The sequence below is a fragment of the Anomaloglossus baeobatrachus genome, chromosome 7 (genome assembly GCF_048569485.1).
Source record: "Anomaloglossus baeobatrachus isolate aAnoBae1 chromosome 7, aAnoBae1.hap1, whole genome shotgun sequence".
In the NCBI taxonomy this organism is placed as follows: Eukaryota; Metazoa; Chordata; class Amphibia; order Anura; family Aromobatidae; genus Anomaloglossus; species Anomaloglossus baeobatrachus.
The window spans coordinates 73,760,248-73,775,919 of NC_134359.1; the positions used below are offsets into that span (position 1 = coordinate 73,760,248).

Sequence of the window (15,672 nt, forward strand, 5' to 3'; positions counted from 1 at the left end):
TAGGTTAGCATATTCCTTTCCCCAACCCCCCCACACCTAATTCCACTTCTGCCAAAATGTTTAGAGAAGATTAGGCGAGTCGGAACAATTCTGGTGACACCTGTTTAGCCCAAAAAAGCTGTTTTGGAAGTTGTAAGGTGCATTCCTTCTTTCCTTAATCTGCAATGCTTGCCATCGGGGCAAAATTTGCCATGCAGATCCTAAGCTATTACATCTTGCACTGGGGCTTCTGAATCCTCAATCTTGAGAGCTAGAAGACTCTCATTCATAAAGGAAGAGTAGGAAGCGGGTTACGAATGCCATAAACTCCAATTATGGAAAACCATTTTCTTGTGGCTCTTGGCATCCAGATTTCCACCCTTCCAGATGTAGCCCAGACTCTGGACTTTTCTTCAAGATTGTCTAGAGAAGGGTTTGAGTCCTAGCACCCTCAAAGTACAGATCTCGGCCCTTACCCCATCCTTCGAAGATGATCTGGCAGATCATTGTTTTATAAAAAGGTTTGACTGCAGCTTCCAGGTTACATCAAAGATGGATCAGTTTGGTTCTACCCCGGGAACTGAATATCATTCTCGAGCGTCTAACAAGACCTTTAGTGGACTTGGGCAAATTATCCTTGAAAATGACCTTATTTGCAGTCACAACTGGCAGAATTGGGGACCTCCAAGCCCTTTCAATCTGGGAATATTATTTAAGAATTCTAGAAGACAAAATTATTCTCTGGTTGGACCCATTCTTTCTACCGAAGATTACTTCGGAATGCCAAATGAATCCGTCCAGCAAGAAAGAGTTTCATTCGTTAATGTATGGAGGGTGGTTCTTTAGTATCTTCAGTGGTTGGTGCCTTGGCGGAAAGATCAGAACCTTTTTAAGTATTGTGGCCAGAATAAGGGCAGAAAGGCATCAAAAAGCACCATTCCAACTGGATTTGGAAAACAATCTATTGAGCTTATAGTAGCCAGGATCTACCACCACTGGAAAACACTGCAGCTCATTCTACTAGGGCTGTGATGGGCTCCTGAGCTGTGAGCCAGTGTTTCCATCAAATAGATCTTCAGAGCTGCTACCTCGTCCTCTGTCTAGTCCTTTTCTAGATGTTACAGATAGGCTGTAATGTCCAATAAGGATTTGGCCTCTTGGGAGATGGGTTTTTCAGGCTGTAGTCACTCACTGACATTTATTTCTTTGGTATTCGTCCTGGGATAGGGTTTCTGGAGGGTGACTAGGGAAAATAGAATTAAGCCTGCCGGCAATTTGTTTACCAGGATTCTTCCACGACAGCATGGGTAATATTATTATTTATTAATTATTATTATGCGCTGTTAATTCCACAGCGCTTTACATACAATGTCAACTCTGTCCCCATTGGGGCTCACAATACTCATAGGGAACCTAGATGTCTTTTGCGTGGGTTTCCTCCCACACTCCAAACACGGGGAGAACATACAAACTCCTTGCAGATGGTGTCTTTGGTGGGATTTGAACCCAGGACCCCAGCGCTGCAAGACTGCAGTGCTAACCACTGAGCCACCGTGCCACCCTTCCTTATGTATTTAAAGCATCCATGCTGGTGTGTTCCCCCTTTTGTGGTGAAAGAAACAAAACGCTGGAGATAGCCTCCACTTTCCTAATAGGGACAGAAAATAAGATGTCAAATAGCCCCTACTCACAAGCTATCTCCTGCAGTGCATTCTTGGAAGGTCCCTAGAAACGGAATTAACCATAATGGTGTGTGCCATGATCCGGAGAGTCTGCGTTCTATACAGTGTCAGCCGTCCTGCGGAGGCGCTAGTGTTCTCTGCGGGAAAATGCAGCATCCGTGACCACTATCAGGCTTTTGGCCACAGCGCACTTATGCTGTGTTTTTCCCGCTCAGGTCACTGGCATCTCCGCAAGAATAAATTGACATGCTGCTGCTTCTAGTAAAGTTGCACCGCAGGACAGTTCATGCTGTGTAGTGCAGTGGGCATGGGATTTCTATAAAGTCCATCCACTGCGCTTGTACTGTACAAGGCAGCATTTTGGATGTAGCGAAAATATGGAGCATCCATACCACTGCAAACACTGATTGTGGGCACAAAGTCTAAGGCTATGTGCGCACGTAGCGTTCTGTCCCTGCAGAAATTTCTGCAGCGATTTGAACAGCACACGTGCAGTTTAAATCGCTGCAGAAAGTCAATGGAAAAAAAGCTGATTTCATGCGCTCTGAGTGCAGCCCCTCCCATAGACAGAGCGGGGGATGCATGCAGACCGCACAGAATAAGTGACATGTCACTTCTTAGAACGCGCGCTTTGGGCAGCAGCCGAAGTGCTGCGCTCTAATACGCCACGTGCGCACGTCTCCTGCATAATCTTCATAGATTATGCAGGGGACGCAGGACGCATGCAGTTACGCTGCGGTGCAGATCGCAGCGTAACTGCATGCAAATACGCAACGTGCGCACATAGCCTAATTCTATTTTCATCAATTTGCACTTTGTTCTTAACAAAGATCTGAGTTTTCCTTTCAATCACTTGTGTTGGGGCAATGGGGGACACATTTCATATATAATGTACATAAATGATTTAAGCTGTTTTCTCCATTCAAGATGGCTATCAATACATGGACAATTGGCAATTACATAAACTAAAAAAAACACAAAACTGAGCCAGCTTTGACCAAATGTAGTTGAAGGTTCGCAAAGAATAGCAGTTATGCCAAGTTTGCAAATTTGTAATTTCGGTTGCACATTGGGGGAAGATAATCAACCTAAATGAGATCCGTTATTTATTTGAAAAAATACAACGCTTGAGACAAAGGATATTGTCTCTTACCCCCCCACCCCACCCCCAATTCATTCATATTTTTTTGTATATATCCTATTCAAAGTTGTTGTACATGATTTTCCTATTGAGCCTTTTTTTTTTTTTTGTCCATAATAGAGATGAGAAAAAGTAAAATATTGCCTGTCTTGTAGGTATTAATGCCCATGATCCCTAAATTTTCCCTAAAATTTATGAACAGTGTAGCATTTTGGTGGCTGCTGTGAGGCAAAGATGTGATGAATACGTGTGATCATAACTAATTATGGCAAATTTTCTGTTGCAGGTTTCTTGTATTGTAACCCATCTACTGGGTGGCGTAAGCTTAGATTTAAGGCTGTGCCCACGTTGCGTTGTGTCCCTGCAGAAATTTCTGCAGCAATTTGAACAGCACATGTGTGCTTCAAATCGCTGCAGAAACACTGTGTACAAAGCCGATTTCATGAGCTCTGGATGCAGACCCCACCATAGAGCGGGACCTGCATTCAAAGCGGACAGAATAAGTGACATGTTGCTTTTTAGAACGCAGCGATTTGGCAGCATGCAAATCGCTGCATTCTAAAACGCAACTTGCACATGAATTATGCACAATCGTCATACATTGTGCAGGGGACGCAGGACGCATGCAGTTACGCTGCGGTGCAGATTGCAGCGTAACTGCATGCCATACGCACACGTGCGCACACAGCATTATGTCATAAAGATGCCCCATGTTTATCAAGCGCATGAACCACTAATCTGATGCATTGTAAGACTGTGTATGGTTTGCACGATCTAACAATTATAATATGTAGGTGGATGTGACGGTGAATGAATGGCACAATTTGTAGAAGCTGTTGGTAACATGAATCGCAGTGTAGATGTGACCGTTTACCTTCTCTCCCAGGACAGCTGCTTCTCATTTGCATGGATTTGTTTAGGTAACGGCAGTGCTGGAGTACGCTGATGTGTCCACAGCAGAGAAGTGTACAATTATGGGTCTATTGGGCAAATTGCAATTTCCCCTTCATGACATTGGGTTCACGTTTCCTGGAAAAATATTTGTACAGTAGAGATCACCTGCTGGCACTCCAGATATGTCTGGTTTAGTAAATAATGGCTTTTTGTTTCTTTTCCTTGTTGGCTGTTCCTCTGTTCACTTTTTCATAGGTATCGGACAGCATTGTTCGTGTTACTCCTGAAAATGTATAAATTTAATTGACATCTTGATGTTATCATTTTCAACAGGGTTTATCTCGGTATTCTTAAGGCTAAGTTCACACACTACATTTTTTTGACGCTGCATTTTTGTGCGTTTTTGGCCGCTAAAAACGCACAAACGCACCCGCGGCAAAAAACGCATGCTTCTTTACCGCGATTTGGTGCGTTTCTGGCTACGTTTTGCTGCGTTTTTTCTCTACGGTTTTCCAATGCATTGCATGGGGGGAAACGCAGAAAAATGCAGGAAAGAATTGACATGTCCCTTTTTTTTTTTTTTTTTAAGCGCAAAAACTCAGCTTAAAAAAAAAAAAAAAAAAGTTGTGTGCAAACAGCAAAATTGAAAACTCATAGACTTTGCCAGGGAAGCAAAGTCATGCAGTTTTGAGGCCAAAAACGCCGCGAAAAACGCACTGTGCGCACATAGCCTAAAGGGAACCGGTCAGGTCCAATATGCACCCAGAGCCACGAGTAGTTATGGGTGTATATTGCTAATCCCTGCCTAACCGTCCCTGTATACACTAACCTAGATAAAGAGATCTTTAAAAGTGTTTCTAAAGATCTTTTTTCGTATGCTAATGAGCGAGGGGACTAGTCCCTTGGGCGTAAGGCTGTGTCCACGGTAGAATGTACCTGCAGATTTTTCTGCATGAAAATCCGCGACTTTCGCGGCAAATCCGCATCCGCGGATTTGCCGCGGATTTCTTTTTTTTTTTTTTTTTTTTTTTTTTCCCAATTCTATACCCAAAATCCGCACCAAAATCCGCAACAAATAATTGACATGCTGCAGATTTTTCCGCATCAAAATCCGCGGCAAATCCGCAGCGGAAAAATCCGCTGCATGGACACAGCATTTCCAAAATGCCATTGAAATGGCTTGGAAGTGCCGCTGCTGCAGATTTTCGGTAAATCCGCGGCAAAATCCGCGGTAAATCCGCAGCGTGGGCACATAGCCTAAAGGTTCTGTCACACATAACGAGATCACAGCTGAGTCACGGTTTCTGTGACGCAGTAGCGATCCCGTTAGCGATCTCGTTATGTGTGACACCTACCAGCGATCAGGCCCCTGCTGTGAGATCGCTAGTCGTTGCAGAATGGTCCAGGCCATTTTCTTCAAAGGCGACATCCTGCTGGTCAGGACACATCGCTGTGTTTGACACTGTGTGACAGGGTCACAGTGACTGCTGAGATCGTTATACAGGTCACTACTGCGACCTGTATTGTTCCTGCATCGCTGGTAAGATCTGACTGTGTGACATCTCACCAGCGACTTACCTGCGATCCCTATCAGGTCGCATCGTTTTCGGGATCGCTGGTAAGTCGTGTGTGTGTGTGTGTGTGTGTGTGTGTGTGTGTGTGTGTGTGTGTCTGGGCCTTTAGTTTCCCGGCCAGTCACCCCCAGTAGCGTGTTAGTATGCCTCTGAGGGTGTGCTGACATGCTAATGAATATGCAGCATCACAGGATAATCTCCTTTTTATTTAGCCATTAACCCCTTCACGACCGGCCGATTTTTCGCTTTGTTTTTTTTTTTTTTTCGCCATTCTTTTTCTGAGACGTAACTTTTTTTTTTATTTTTCAGTCAATATAATCATGTGAGGGCTCATTTTTTGCGGAACGAGCTGTACTTTTAAATGAAACCATCAGTTTTACCATATAGTGTACTGGAAAACTGCAAAAAATTCCAAATGCAGAAAAATTGCAAAAAAAGTGCGATTGCACTATTGTTAAGATATATTTTATTCACTGTGTTCACTATATGGTAAAACTGATGTGTGGGTGTGATGCCTCAGGTCAATGTGAGTTCGTAGACACCAAACATGTATAGGTTTACTTTTATATAAGGGGTTAAAAAAATCGAAGTTTGTCCGAAAAAAGTGGCGCACATTTTACGCCATATTCCGTGACCCGTAGCATTCTCATTTTTCGGGATCTATGGCTCACTGACTGCTTATTTTTTGCGTCTCGAGCTGATGTGTTTAATGGTACCATTTTTGCGCAGATGCTACGTTTTGATTGCCTCTTATTGCATTTTGCGCAAAAGTTGTGGCGACAAAAAAACCGACGTTTTGGCGTTTGGAATTTTTTGCCGCTACGCTGTATACTGATCAGATTAATTGATTTTATATTTTGATAGGGTGTTTCTGAACGCGGCGATACCAAAATGTGTGTTTTTTATTTTTTTAACCCTTTAATTTTCAATGGGGTGTGATTTGAACTTTTAGGTTTCTGTTTTTTTTTTTTTTTCTTAATTTTTTAAAACTTAGCCCTAGGGGGCTATTGCAATCAGCAGTCCGATCGCTCTGCACTAGCTGCTGATCACAGCTACATAGCTGTAAACAGCAGATACGCTCACTTTCTTTTCACTGTGCTGCGGGCACAGCGAAAGTGAAAGCAATTCATGTGTAGTACAGGAGTCATCACATGACCCTGTGCTACCATGACAACTACCGGAAGTCATGTGATCGTAAAAGTTTACCGCGATCGCGCTTATAATGGCGCTGTCACATATTGACAGCTCCATTTAAGGGATTAAACGGCACGAGCAGATAACGATTGTGCGTGAGCCGATCGCAGCATGCTGCCACCGGCACACCGCGGGCAGTAATGTTATGACCGCTAGGACGTAACTTAACTGCCCGCGGTCATTAAGGGGTTAAAAGGTATCACAACTACAAAATTTTAATTTTGTTTCTCTCACTGAGAGCAATCAATCAGGATCATCTCACCTCTCCGCCGCAATCTCGTCCGACGGAGGATTTCGGCTCATTGTGAATGACCTTGGAGTTTGGGTTATGTACAATACTTCAGTTTGTAGCCAGGATGCATACACACTGCTTCATAGTGCGCATGACCCAAACACTGGGGTATACTAACATGCTAATGGAGCAGAGAAGCCAGGGGAACGGACGCCCAGGGGACTAGTCCTCGTGCCAATTAGCATATGATAAAAGATATTTAGAAATACGTTTTCTAAAGATCTCTTTATCTATGCTAGTGTATACAGGGACAGTTAGGCAGGGATTAGCAATATGTACCCAGAACTGCTCGTGGTTATCACTGCATATTACACCTGACAGGTTCCCTTTAATAGAAAATGTGGTGTCCAGAAACTAGTGAATGGCCTTGTGCGCACTAGGCGTTTTTGCCGCGTTTTTAGCGGCGTTTACCGCGTTTTTGTGCTGAAAACGCAGTGACATTGCTTCCCCAGCAATGTCAATGGGTTTTCATAAGTGCTGTCCGCACACAGCGTTTTTTTTTTTAGCTGCGTTTTTGTGGTGACCACAAAAACGCAGCATGTCAATTATTTCTGCGTTTTTCACTGCGTTTTTCACCCATTGAGTTCAATGAGATGTTCAAAAACGCAATGAAAAAGGCACATTGCAAATATAGCTGCGTTTCTATGACTAAAAACGCAGCTATAAACGCAAGGGGTGGGCAGTACAGTGACGTGTACAGGAAGAGGATTCCTTCTGTTGGTAAACACAGAAGCATGAATCCTCCCGGTACCGTCACCGCTGCCTCCACCTCCCGTCCGGTGCCATGTCAGCTCCGTGCGGCGCCATGTCTGGGCGGGAGGTGGAGGCAGCGGCGAAAACCAAAGTGAACAGTAGAAAAAAGTCATATATATATACTCACCTGTCTGCAGGGTCTCGGTGCCATGTCCGCTCCTGTCCCGGTCCCGCCGCTCTGGCTGTGTGCAGTCTCCCCGGGGCAGGACCTTGCTTGCAGGACCTGGCGGTGGATCACCTGATGCAGTCACCTGACGCATCAGCTGATCGTAGTCTCGCCGGCTTTTTCGCGCCCGGCCGGCTATCAGCTGATCCTGCCGTCAGGGGACTTCATCAGCTGATTACCGGCAGCTCCTGCAGCGATCGGACGGGATCAGACTCCTGTCCAATCGATCGCTCTAGGAGCTGCCGGTAAGCAGCACAGCACATAAGTGAGTATTATTTTTTTTTTTTCTACTGATGCATCATCTGATTGTATAATCGGCTTTTATACAATCAGCTGATGTGTGATGGGATTCAGGCACTTGATCCTGACACATCATCTGATCGCTCTGCCTTCCAGCAAACCGATCAGATGATATTGGATCTGGATTGGACGGCGCGGGACCCTGACCCAGGATTACTGCGGAGGGGGGTTTATTTCAATAAAGATGGAGTCACTAATTGTGTTGTGTTTTTATTTCTAATAAAAATATTTTTCTGTGCGTTGTGTTTTTTTTTTTTTTTTTTATCATTACTAGAAATTCATGGTGGCCATGTCTAATATTGGCGTGACACCATGAATTTCGGGCTTAGGGCCAGCTGATAATATACAGCTAGCCCTAACTCCATTATTACCTAGCTAGCCACCCGGCATCAGGGCAGCTAGAAGAGTTGGATACAGCGCCAGAAGATGGCGCTTCTATGAAAGCGCCATTTTCTGGGGTGGCTGCGGGACTGCAATTCGCAGTGGGGGTGCCCAGAAAGCTTGGGCACCCTTCACTGTGGATTCCAATCCCCAGCTGCCTAGTTGTACCCGGCTGGACTCAAAAATTAGGCGAAGCTCACGTCATTTTTTTTTTAATTATTTCATGAAATTCATGAAATAATTAAAAAAAAAAAAGGGCTTCTCTATATTTTTGGTTCCCAGCCGAGTACAAATAGGCAGCTGGGGGTTGGGGGCAGCCCGTACCTGCCTGCTGTACCCGGCTAGCATACAAAAATATGGCGAAGCCCATGTCATTTTTTTTTTTCTTTTTGGGCAAAAAACTGCATACACTAGTGAATGGAGGATGCTGAGCCTTGTAGTTCTGCAGCTGCTGTCTGCTCTCCTGCATACACTAGTGAATGGAGGATGCTGAGCCTTGTAGTTCTGCAGCTGCTGTCTGCTCTCCTGCATACACTAGTGAATGGAGGATGCTGAGCCTTGTAGTTCTCCAGCTGCTGTCTGCTCTCCTGCATACAATGAACATTTTGAAGAAGGAAATGACATCAGACCTTTTTTTTTTTTTTTTTTCATCAACAATCTTTAATGGCATTGTGCACTGATTAAAAACGCAGTGAGCAAAAACGCAGCAAAAAACGCACCAAATCGCAGCAAAAACGCATGCGTTTTTGCCGCGTTTTTTTAGCCGCGGGTGCGTCTTTTGAGACAAAAACGCACATAAAAACGCAGCGTGAAAAAAACGCCTAGTGCGCACATACCCAATGATGGTCGCTGAAGCACTTTTAGGAACTTATGGCATATTGTGTGGATTTTCAGATGACTGTACTCATTTTACAGTAGTCCCCTCATACTGTTGTATGAGCAGCAATACTGACGTAATTATAAGTAGGATATATACTAGATGGCGGTACAGACTATGTGAGATTCCACTCCTGCTACTTATATTACAGCAGAAATTATTGGATAAGTAACATAGCTTGCCCAATCTGTTTTCCCTGGTATCTATATTGGCCTAGTCATCTTCTTCCTCTACCATATTTTACCTGGTCTACCATCAAATGTCCCTCTGTGAACAATCTCAGGTCTATGGCTTGCACCATAACTTATTTTTAATTTACCCCAATGGTGCAGTTATAGCAACTACTTGGTTCATTAATGTGGAGTATCTTCTAAAGTTTTTTTTTTTCTTCTATTTGCAGGTAATATACCCAATGAAAAAATTGCAATTTGGTTAAATGACTGCAGGTAAGAAGAATTTTTTATTTTATTTTTATATATATATATATATATATATATATATATATATTATTTTTTTTTTTTTTTTTTTTCCCTTAGCAAATTTCCTACTTTTCTTTCTCTTTCTCCAGTGATTCTTCTTCTAACTTCTGTATCTAACTTCAACTTTGTCTGTCCTCTGATTTCCCTCCTGAAGTTTTGATGAGTCGTGCTGTAATCCGGCTGCTTTAAAGGTAACAGTGTGTTCCAACTGCATGGTAAATGTAGGGGTGGAAGGACCGGCTTATATCTGCCGGTTTGTTTCCTTTAAACTCTACCTCAGATTATATCGGTCAAGTGTGTAAAAAGTTTATAAAAAAAACACATGTAAGGCAGTGGATGCTAAACTTAAACCCATTGACCCCTTTATCTTCTATCATGGCTCTCCTAATTGGCATGTAGGCTCTTATGAAATGATACTTTGTGTATTTACGGGCATGAAGGCACTCCTGAGCCTCTGCGCCCATGGCCAGCCTCTTGATTGGCTGCTCACGGTCTGATTTCTTTGCCTGAAGTCACAGTGAGCTGTCGATCAAGGTAAAGGCTGAACAGAGAAACAATCCGGGGAGGCAGTGGCTATTTAAGCTCTGTCACACCCACTGGACATAGTGCTTGGTTTGCTAAAATGCTTATTACTCTAGAATGCAGCAACAAATAGATGTTACATAAAGGTATCTTTGGAATACAGTTCAAAGGGATCCTGCAATGTCCTTTGTCTATATTCAACTGCCCCCTATATCTTGTTAGTAATGCAATGTGCATCACAAACATGGCGTTCTCAAACAAGAGTTCCCAGTATTTAGCTAAAAAGCGCAAAACACCTTTTTATCATTAGGTGAATCCATCAGGCCTTCATAGAATGGTAGAGTTGTAAGGGGTCCCTTAGGTCTTGTGGTCCAACCCCCTGCTCACCGCAGGATTCACTATAGCATCCCACACTGATGTCTGGCCAGTCTGTTTGGCGATGTCCATTGAAGAACTTTCCACCTCTCGTGGCAGCCTGTTCCACTTGTTGATCACCCTCACTGTCAGTTTTTTTTTTTTTTTTTGTTTTGTTTTTTTTTTTTTGCATGCTAAGCACTCCAAAATCCTGATCTAGTTCTCATAGGACATCGTTGTGTGTGTTGTTATAGCCCAGAACTGGACACCACATTCTAAATGAGGTCTGGCTAAAGAGGAGTAGGTAGGGATAATTACTTCATATGATCTACACTTTGTTACTACATCCTAGAACGGTTTGGCTTTTTTTTTTTTCTTTTTTTTGCTGCTGCATCACTCTAACTCATGTGTAGGACTTTGCACTTCTCCATGTTAACCATTCTGTTGCTGCCCACTCTTCCAGTTTTAGATCTCTTTGACTGCTATGTCTTTAATGTTAGCTTTGTGTCATCAGCAAATTTAATCAGTTGATCCTCATTTTGTTCATCTAAATCATTGATAATGATGAACGACACAGAAACCAGGACAGAGCCTGTGGTACCCCACTTGAAATATTTTCCTATCTGGATGTGCAGCCATTTATGACCACTCTGGGTTCGATCACTGAGCCACTTATGAATCCCCCAACAGTTGCCTTGTCCAATCCATACTTTGTTGTATTTTTTCACTACGGATAGTATAAGATACTTTTGGGAACTTGTTTTTATTTAATCAAGATCTACTAAATCTACTGCATTTCCCTGATCCACCTAGTCAGGGATTCTATAATAGATGGAAATTAAGTTAGTCTGACATGACTTATTAATTCCAAACCCATGCTGGCTTGGATTAATCACTTTATTCTCATCCAGGTACTTGCATACATTTTTGTTCAATAATTAGTTCAAATATCGTTCCTGTCTAGTAAAAATATTTCAGGCATCACGGTGACGCTTTATAGCGTTTCAGTCACTGTCCTTTTTGAAATTATCCATGCCCATCGCAGTCCGATTGCTGTGACCTAGTAAATCCGGCACTTGTGCACTGCCCATCAGCTCCTGGACATGTGCACTGAATCGTGGTGTGCTCCAGTTCAGTGCACATGGCTGGGAGCTGATGGGCAGTGCCCAAGCGGTGACTGCCATGACATCGACCTGGTCACAGCAGTCAGATTATGGGCGTGAATAATTTCATGAGAACCATGACTGAAACGCTACAGAGCATTACTACCAAGAGATTGGGGCAATTTAAATTGCCCCAGTCAGCTGATACATGCCTGTGGGCAGCATGTGTCAGCCCCTGGCTGTACGATCATATCCGTGTGCTGTCGGGGACTGAGCCATGCAGGTGACTAGTCCTACAGGCGGATCCTCAGCAGCTCCTGTCCCACTGACTAACAAGTCTGCCTACATGCACTTATAGTCATTGTCTTGTCAGTCACTGTCAGCTGATGGGGAGAAGCTGCCAAGGGAGGGACTGTGCAAAAAGTCGATAGCGTGGCTCTGTCCTCGGCAGCTATTAAAGGTATAGCTTTATCTAAAGCCACAGTGTTTGAGTTAAACCTACACGGATGTGATTGTACAGCCAGTGGCTCATGCATGTTGCCCATTTTGGGCACCATGTATCAGCTGACGGGTTCCCTTTAAATACCTGTGTACACGTTCATGTGGATTGTGGGCTCTCTCTTTTTATACTGGCATTATGGCATGCTATCAATAAGATAATCTGATTCAACCCTAGCTATAGGTTGACTTTCTGCAGGGTATTTTATCCTTGTTACCCTAATTTGCTTAGGTCTTGGGTCCCTCTTCTGTTATTGTTGGAGCCAATTTACCTGTTTGCCAGTAGCTAGAAGTCTTCTAGAGAGAAAAATTCAGCCCTAAATATTCTGGCTGTGAATTTCTTGCCATAGTCTCTAGTGATTATGGCTTTTTCTCCAGTACATTTTATAAACAAGAGTGTAAACTTGCTATGGTTTTGTTCACTTGCTGCACTTTGAGGATTTGCACTAGAAAAAAACACCATAAAACCCCACAATGGGGGAAAAAAAGGCGAACCTTTAGGAGAAATTATGCATCTTTATGAGCAAATGTTAGAGCTGGCATCAGGCTGTCACATCCGTGCTCCTCAGGTCTACTGAAGCCTATTAATATGCATGACACTAGTGCAGAATACAGTTTTTGTTCTACATAAGGCTAGGTTCACATTTCCGTCAATTTGTATGTCTCAATCCGCGGCTCTGGTAAACGGAATCCGTTTGGCGGATTCCGTTGTTCCCATAGACTTGTATGAGCGGCAGATTGTGACTGATGATGCTGCGTTGCATCCTCCACCCTACTGATCAGTCGTGGAACGACTGACCACCGGGCGGCAGGAACGCAGCATGTAACGTTTTTTGAGCAGCGCAATCCGTAGGATTTCGCTGCGCATGCTCCCTCTGGTTCCCTGCAGACGTAACCAAGGTAAATATTGGGTAACAAAGCAAAGTCCTTTTGCTTAGTTACCCGATATTTACCCTTGCTACATGTGCAGGGAGTCGACACTTCCACGCTTGGCTCTGCCCCCTCCTGCACTCGGCATGGACGTGTACCCACACACACACGTCCGTCCCCGGCACTGATGTCCTCAGTGCCACATGTCCCCGCTCTGCTCCACCCACCTCGCACTCCGCTACCCGCACACATTCTCGGCGGCCGACTGCTGTGAGTGATCAGCTGATCCTTCTCTCTTGTACAACTGAGTCCGACAATGAATTCTATTCTTGTCATCCGTTGTACAACGCATCAGTCAGAAGCGTCAAGCAACGCATGTGACTGATGCAAAACAACGGAAATGTGAACCTAGCCTAAGAGTAAGAAAACATGCCACATCTATGCACACTGACAGGCCTACATGCTGTCTGAATATCTTCAAACTATGGATGCAATGACTAATACATGATTTCCCCTAATGTTAGGCATAGCAGTCAACACTGCGGTGCTGCAGATCCTGTAATGCACTGTGACTTTCACTTTTTTTTTTTGCCAATTGCTGTGAACAGATCCTTGAGTGAGTTGTACCTGGTGGTCTAGTGTGTGCGTTACACCTTCAGGCCAATAAGACAGATATACACTGGTGAGACCATCGCCTGTAGGTGAAAGTGAACAGATAATGCTCGCAGTCAGCCTGGGCCAGCGGGGTTTAATTTAAAACAAATCTTCAGTCTGTCGCCACCATTCACTGGTTATGAGCAATTCATTATTTTTGCTCTTGTATTGTGAACTTGGTTGGCCTTTCCTGGTAGAGATTAGCTCTAAAGAAAGTGCCGGTAAATAAGTTAAAGGAGAAGCTTTCTCCAGAAGTTATGAGCCAGTAACCAGCTGCTGAACTGTATCTATAAAATTCCCGCCCCCCCCCCCCCCCTCGCCATAGCTTTGTCTAGTCACAGATGAACTGCTCCACCCCAGGCTAGTCACAGGTGTACTGTCCTCTCACTGCCACATCTCCTCAGTCTAATGCACGTCTATGATTTGTGAAGTGCAATTCTCATTTAAGGCCGAATATGCTATTAGTAATCAGTTCTATTCAGGAGCTGAACTGTAAATGAAGCATTTAGGAAAAGTGTGCTTTAAGAGTAGGGGGCACAGAATAACACCTTGTAGTTCCATTGTAGAATGTATCTCATGTTCTCCTTTCCTTTATTACATTATTGCCCCGTGTTCAGGCTATAAGAGCAGTAAATAGCTAAAAATGAAAAAGCGAAGTGTTTCTGTGTTTGAGGTTTTTTTTTTTTTGTTTAATAGCCTATGTTCACACAGGGCATTTTTGGTTAGTTTTTGCTGCATTTTTTTTTTTAGCTGCAGACTTGCCTTGGTTTTATGCAAATCTATGCTAATAAAATGCTGCTTTTTACAGTACCAGCGAAGTCTGAGATTTCTGAAATCTCATGCACACACAAGCTCCTGCAGATTTTTTTCCTGACTGTTTTGTCACATACCTGCGTTTTTGCTGCAAATTTCAAAGCATGAGCATGTCAATTCTTTGCAGCGTTTTTGCAATGTTTTTTCATTGATAAAAACCCATTTTGTAGCAAAAAGGCACCAAAAAACGCAGATGACTCAAAGATTTCCTGCCACAAGATCAGGTTTTGGTCCGGAAAAAAACTTACCAAAAAAAAGCCCTGTGTGAGCATAGCCTTAAGGCCACATCTCACTAAGCGACATCGCTAGTGACATCACTGCTGAATCACGGGTTTGTGACGCAACAGCGATCTTGCTAGCTAGGTCGCGGTGTGTGTGACATCCAGCAACGACCTGGCCCCTGCTGTGAGGCTGCCGGTCATTAATGAATGTCCTGGACCATTTTTTTGGTCGTTGCTCTCCCGTTGTGAAGCACACATCGCTGTGTTTGACAGTGGGAGCCAACGATCTGAATGGAGCCGGCTTCTGGCAGCCTGCGGTAAGCTGGTAACCAAGGTACATATCGGGTATCCAAGCAAGGCGCTTTGCTTAGTAACCCGATGTGTACCATGGTTGCGAAGCACAGCGTCATTACACAGGATGCTGGTGGCTGATCTGATCGCTGTGGAGATCTGCCTGATTGACAGCTCACCAGTGACCATGTAGCAACGCACCAACGATCCCTGCCAAGTCAGATCGCTGGTTGCGTCGCTTAGTGTGACAGTACCCTTAGAGTTCATGCTGAGATTATAGGAGTACCACCCTGTTATCTCGTTATCTCAATGTGCAATCATATAATGACAGCCTAGAAGCCAGGTTTACAGATGGACCATGCATCTTTGCACAGCCAAAGATTTACATAGTCTCTTTTATGTTCAGGAAAAAAAATGCACAAAACTATACACATTCTCTATATATAAAGAGCTCAAAAGAGCAGACAATTGTTTAGTCATGTTAGATGAAGGGTTGCAGGTAACTTTCTTCTGCAAAGTCTAATCCACAGGGAAGTGATCCTAAAATCCAGCTACGGCCATTATATAAATGGACGCCGGTCACGGTTACACTCTACGTCCTTTTCAGCCATACACCATAACATATCTACTTAAC

General features: G+C 43.8%; 1 protein-coding gene across 2 annotated transcripts in view; it reads left to right on the plus strand.

Annotated features, from left to right (window-relative positions):
- Positions 1 to 15,672, plus strand: part of ITPRID2 (ITPR interacting domain containing 2) — a 125,451-nt gene that overhangs the window by 14,030 nt on the left and 95,749 nt on the right. The window contains exon 3 of one of the 2 annotated variants that reach the window (XM_075317411.1): positions 9,634 to 9,679. In XM_075317411.1, coding sequence (XP_075173526.1) covers positions 9,634 to 9,679 — 46 coding nt within the window. Of the gene's footprint in view, positions 1 to 9,633; positions 9,680 to 9,824; positions 9,904 to 15,672 lie in introns of those variants that run through there. The other variant, XM_075317412.1, reaches the window with a different exon arrangement.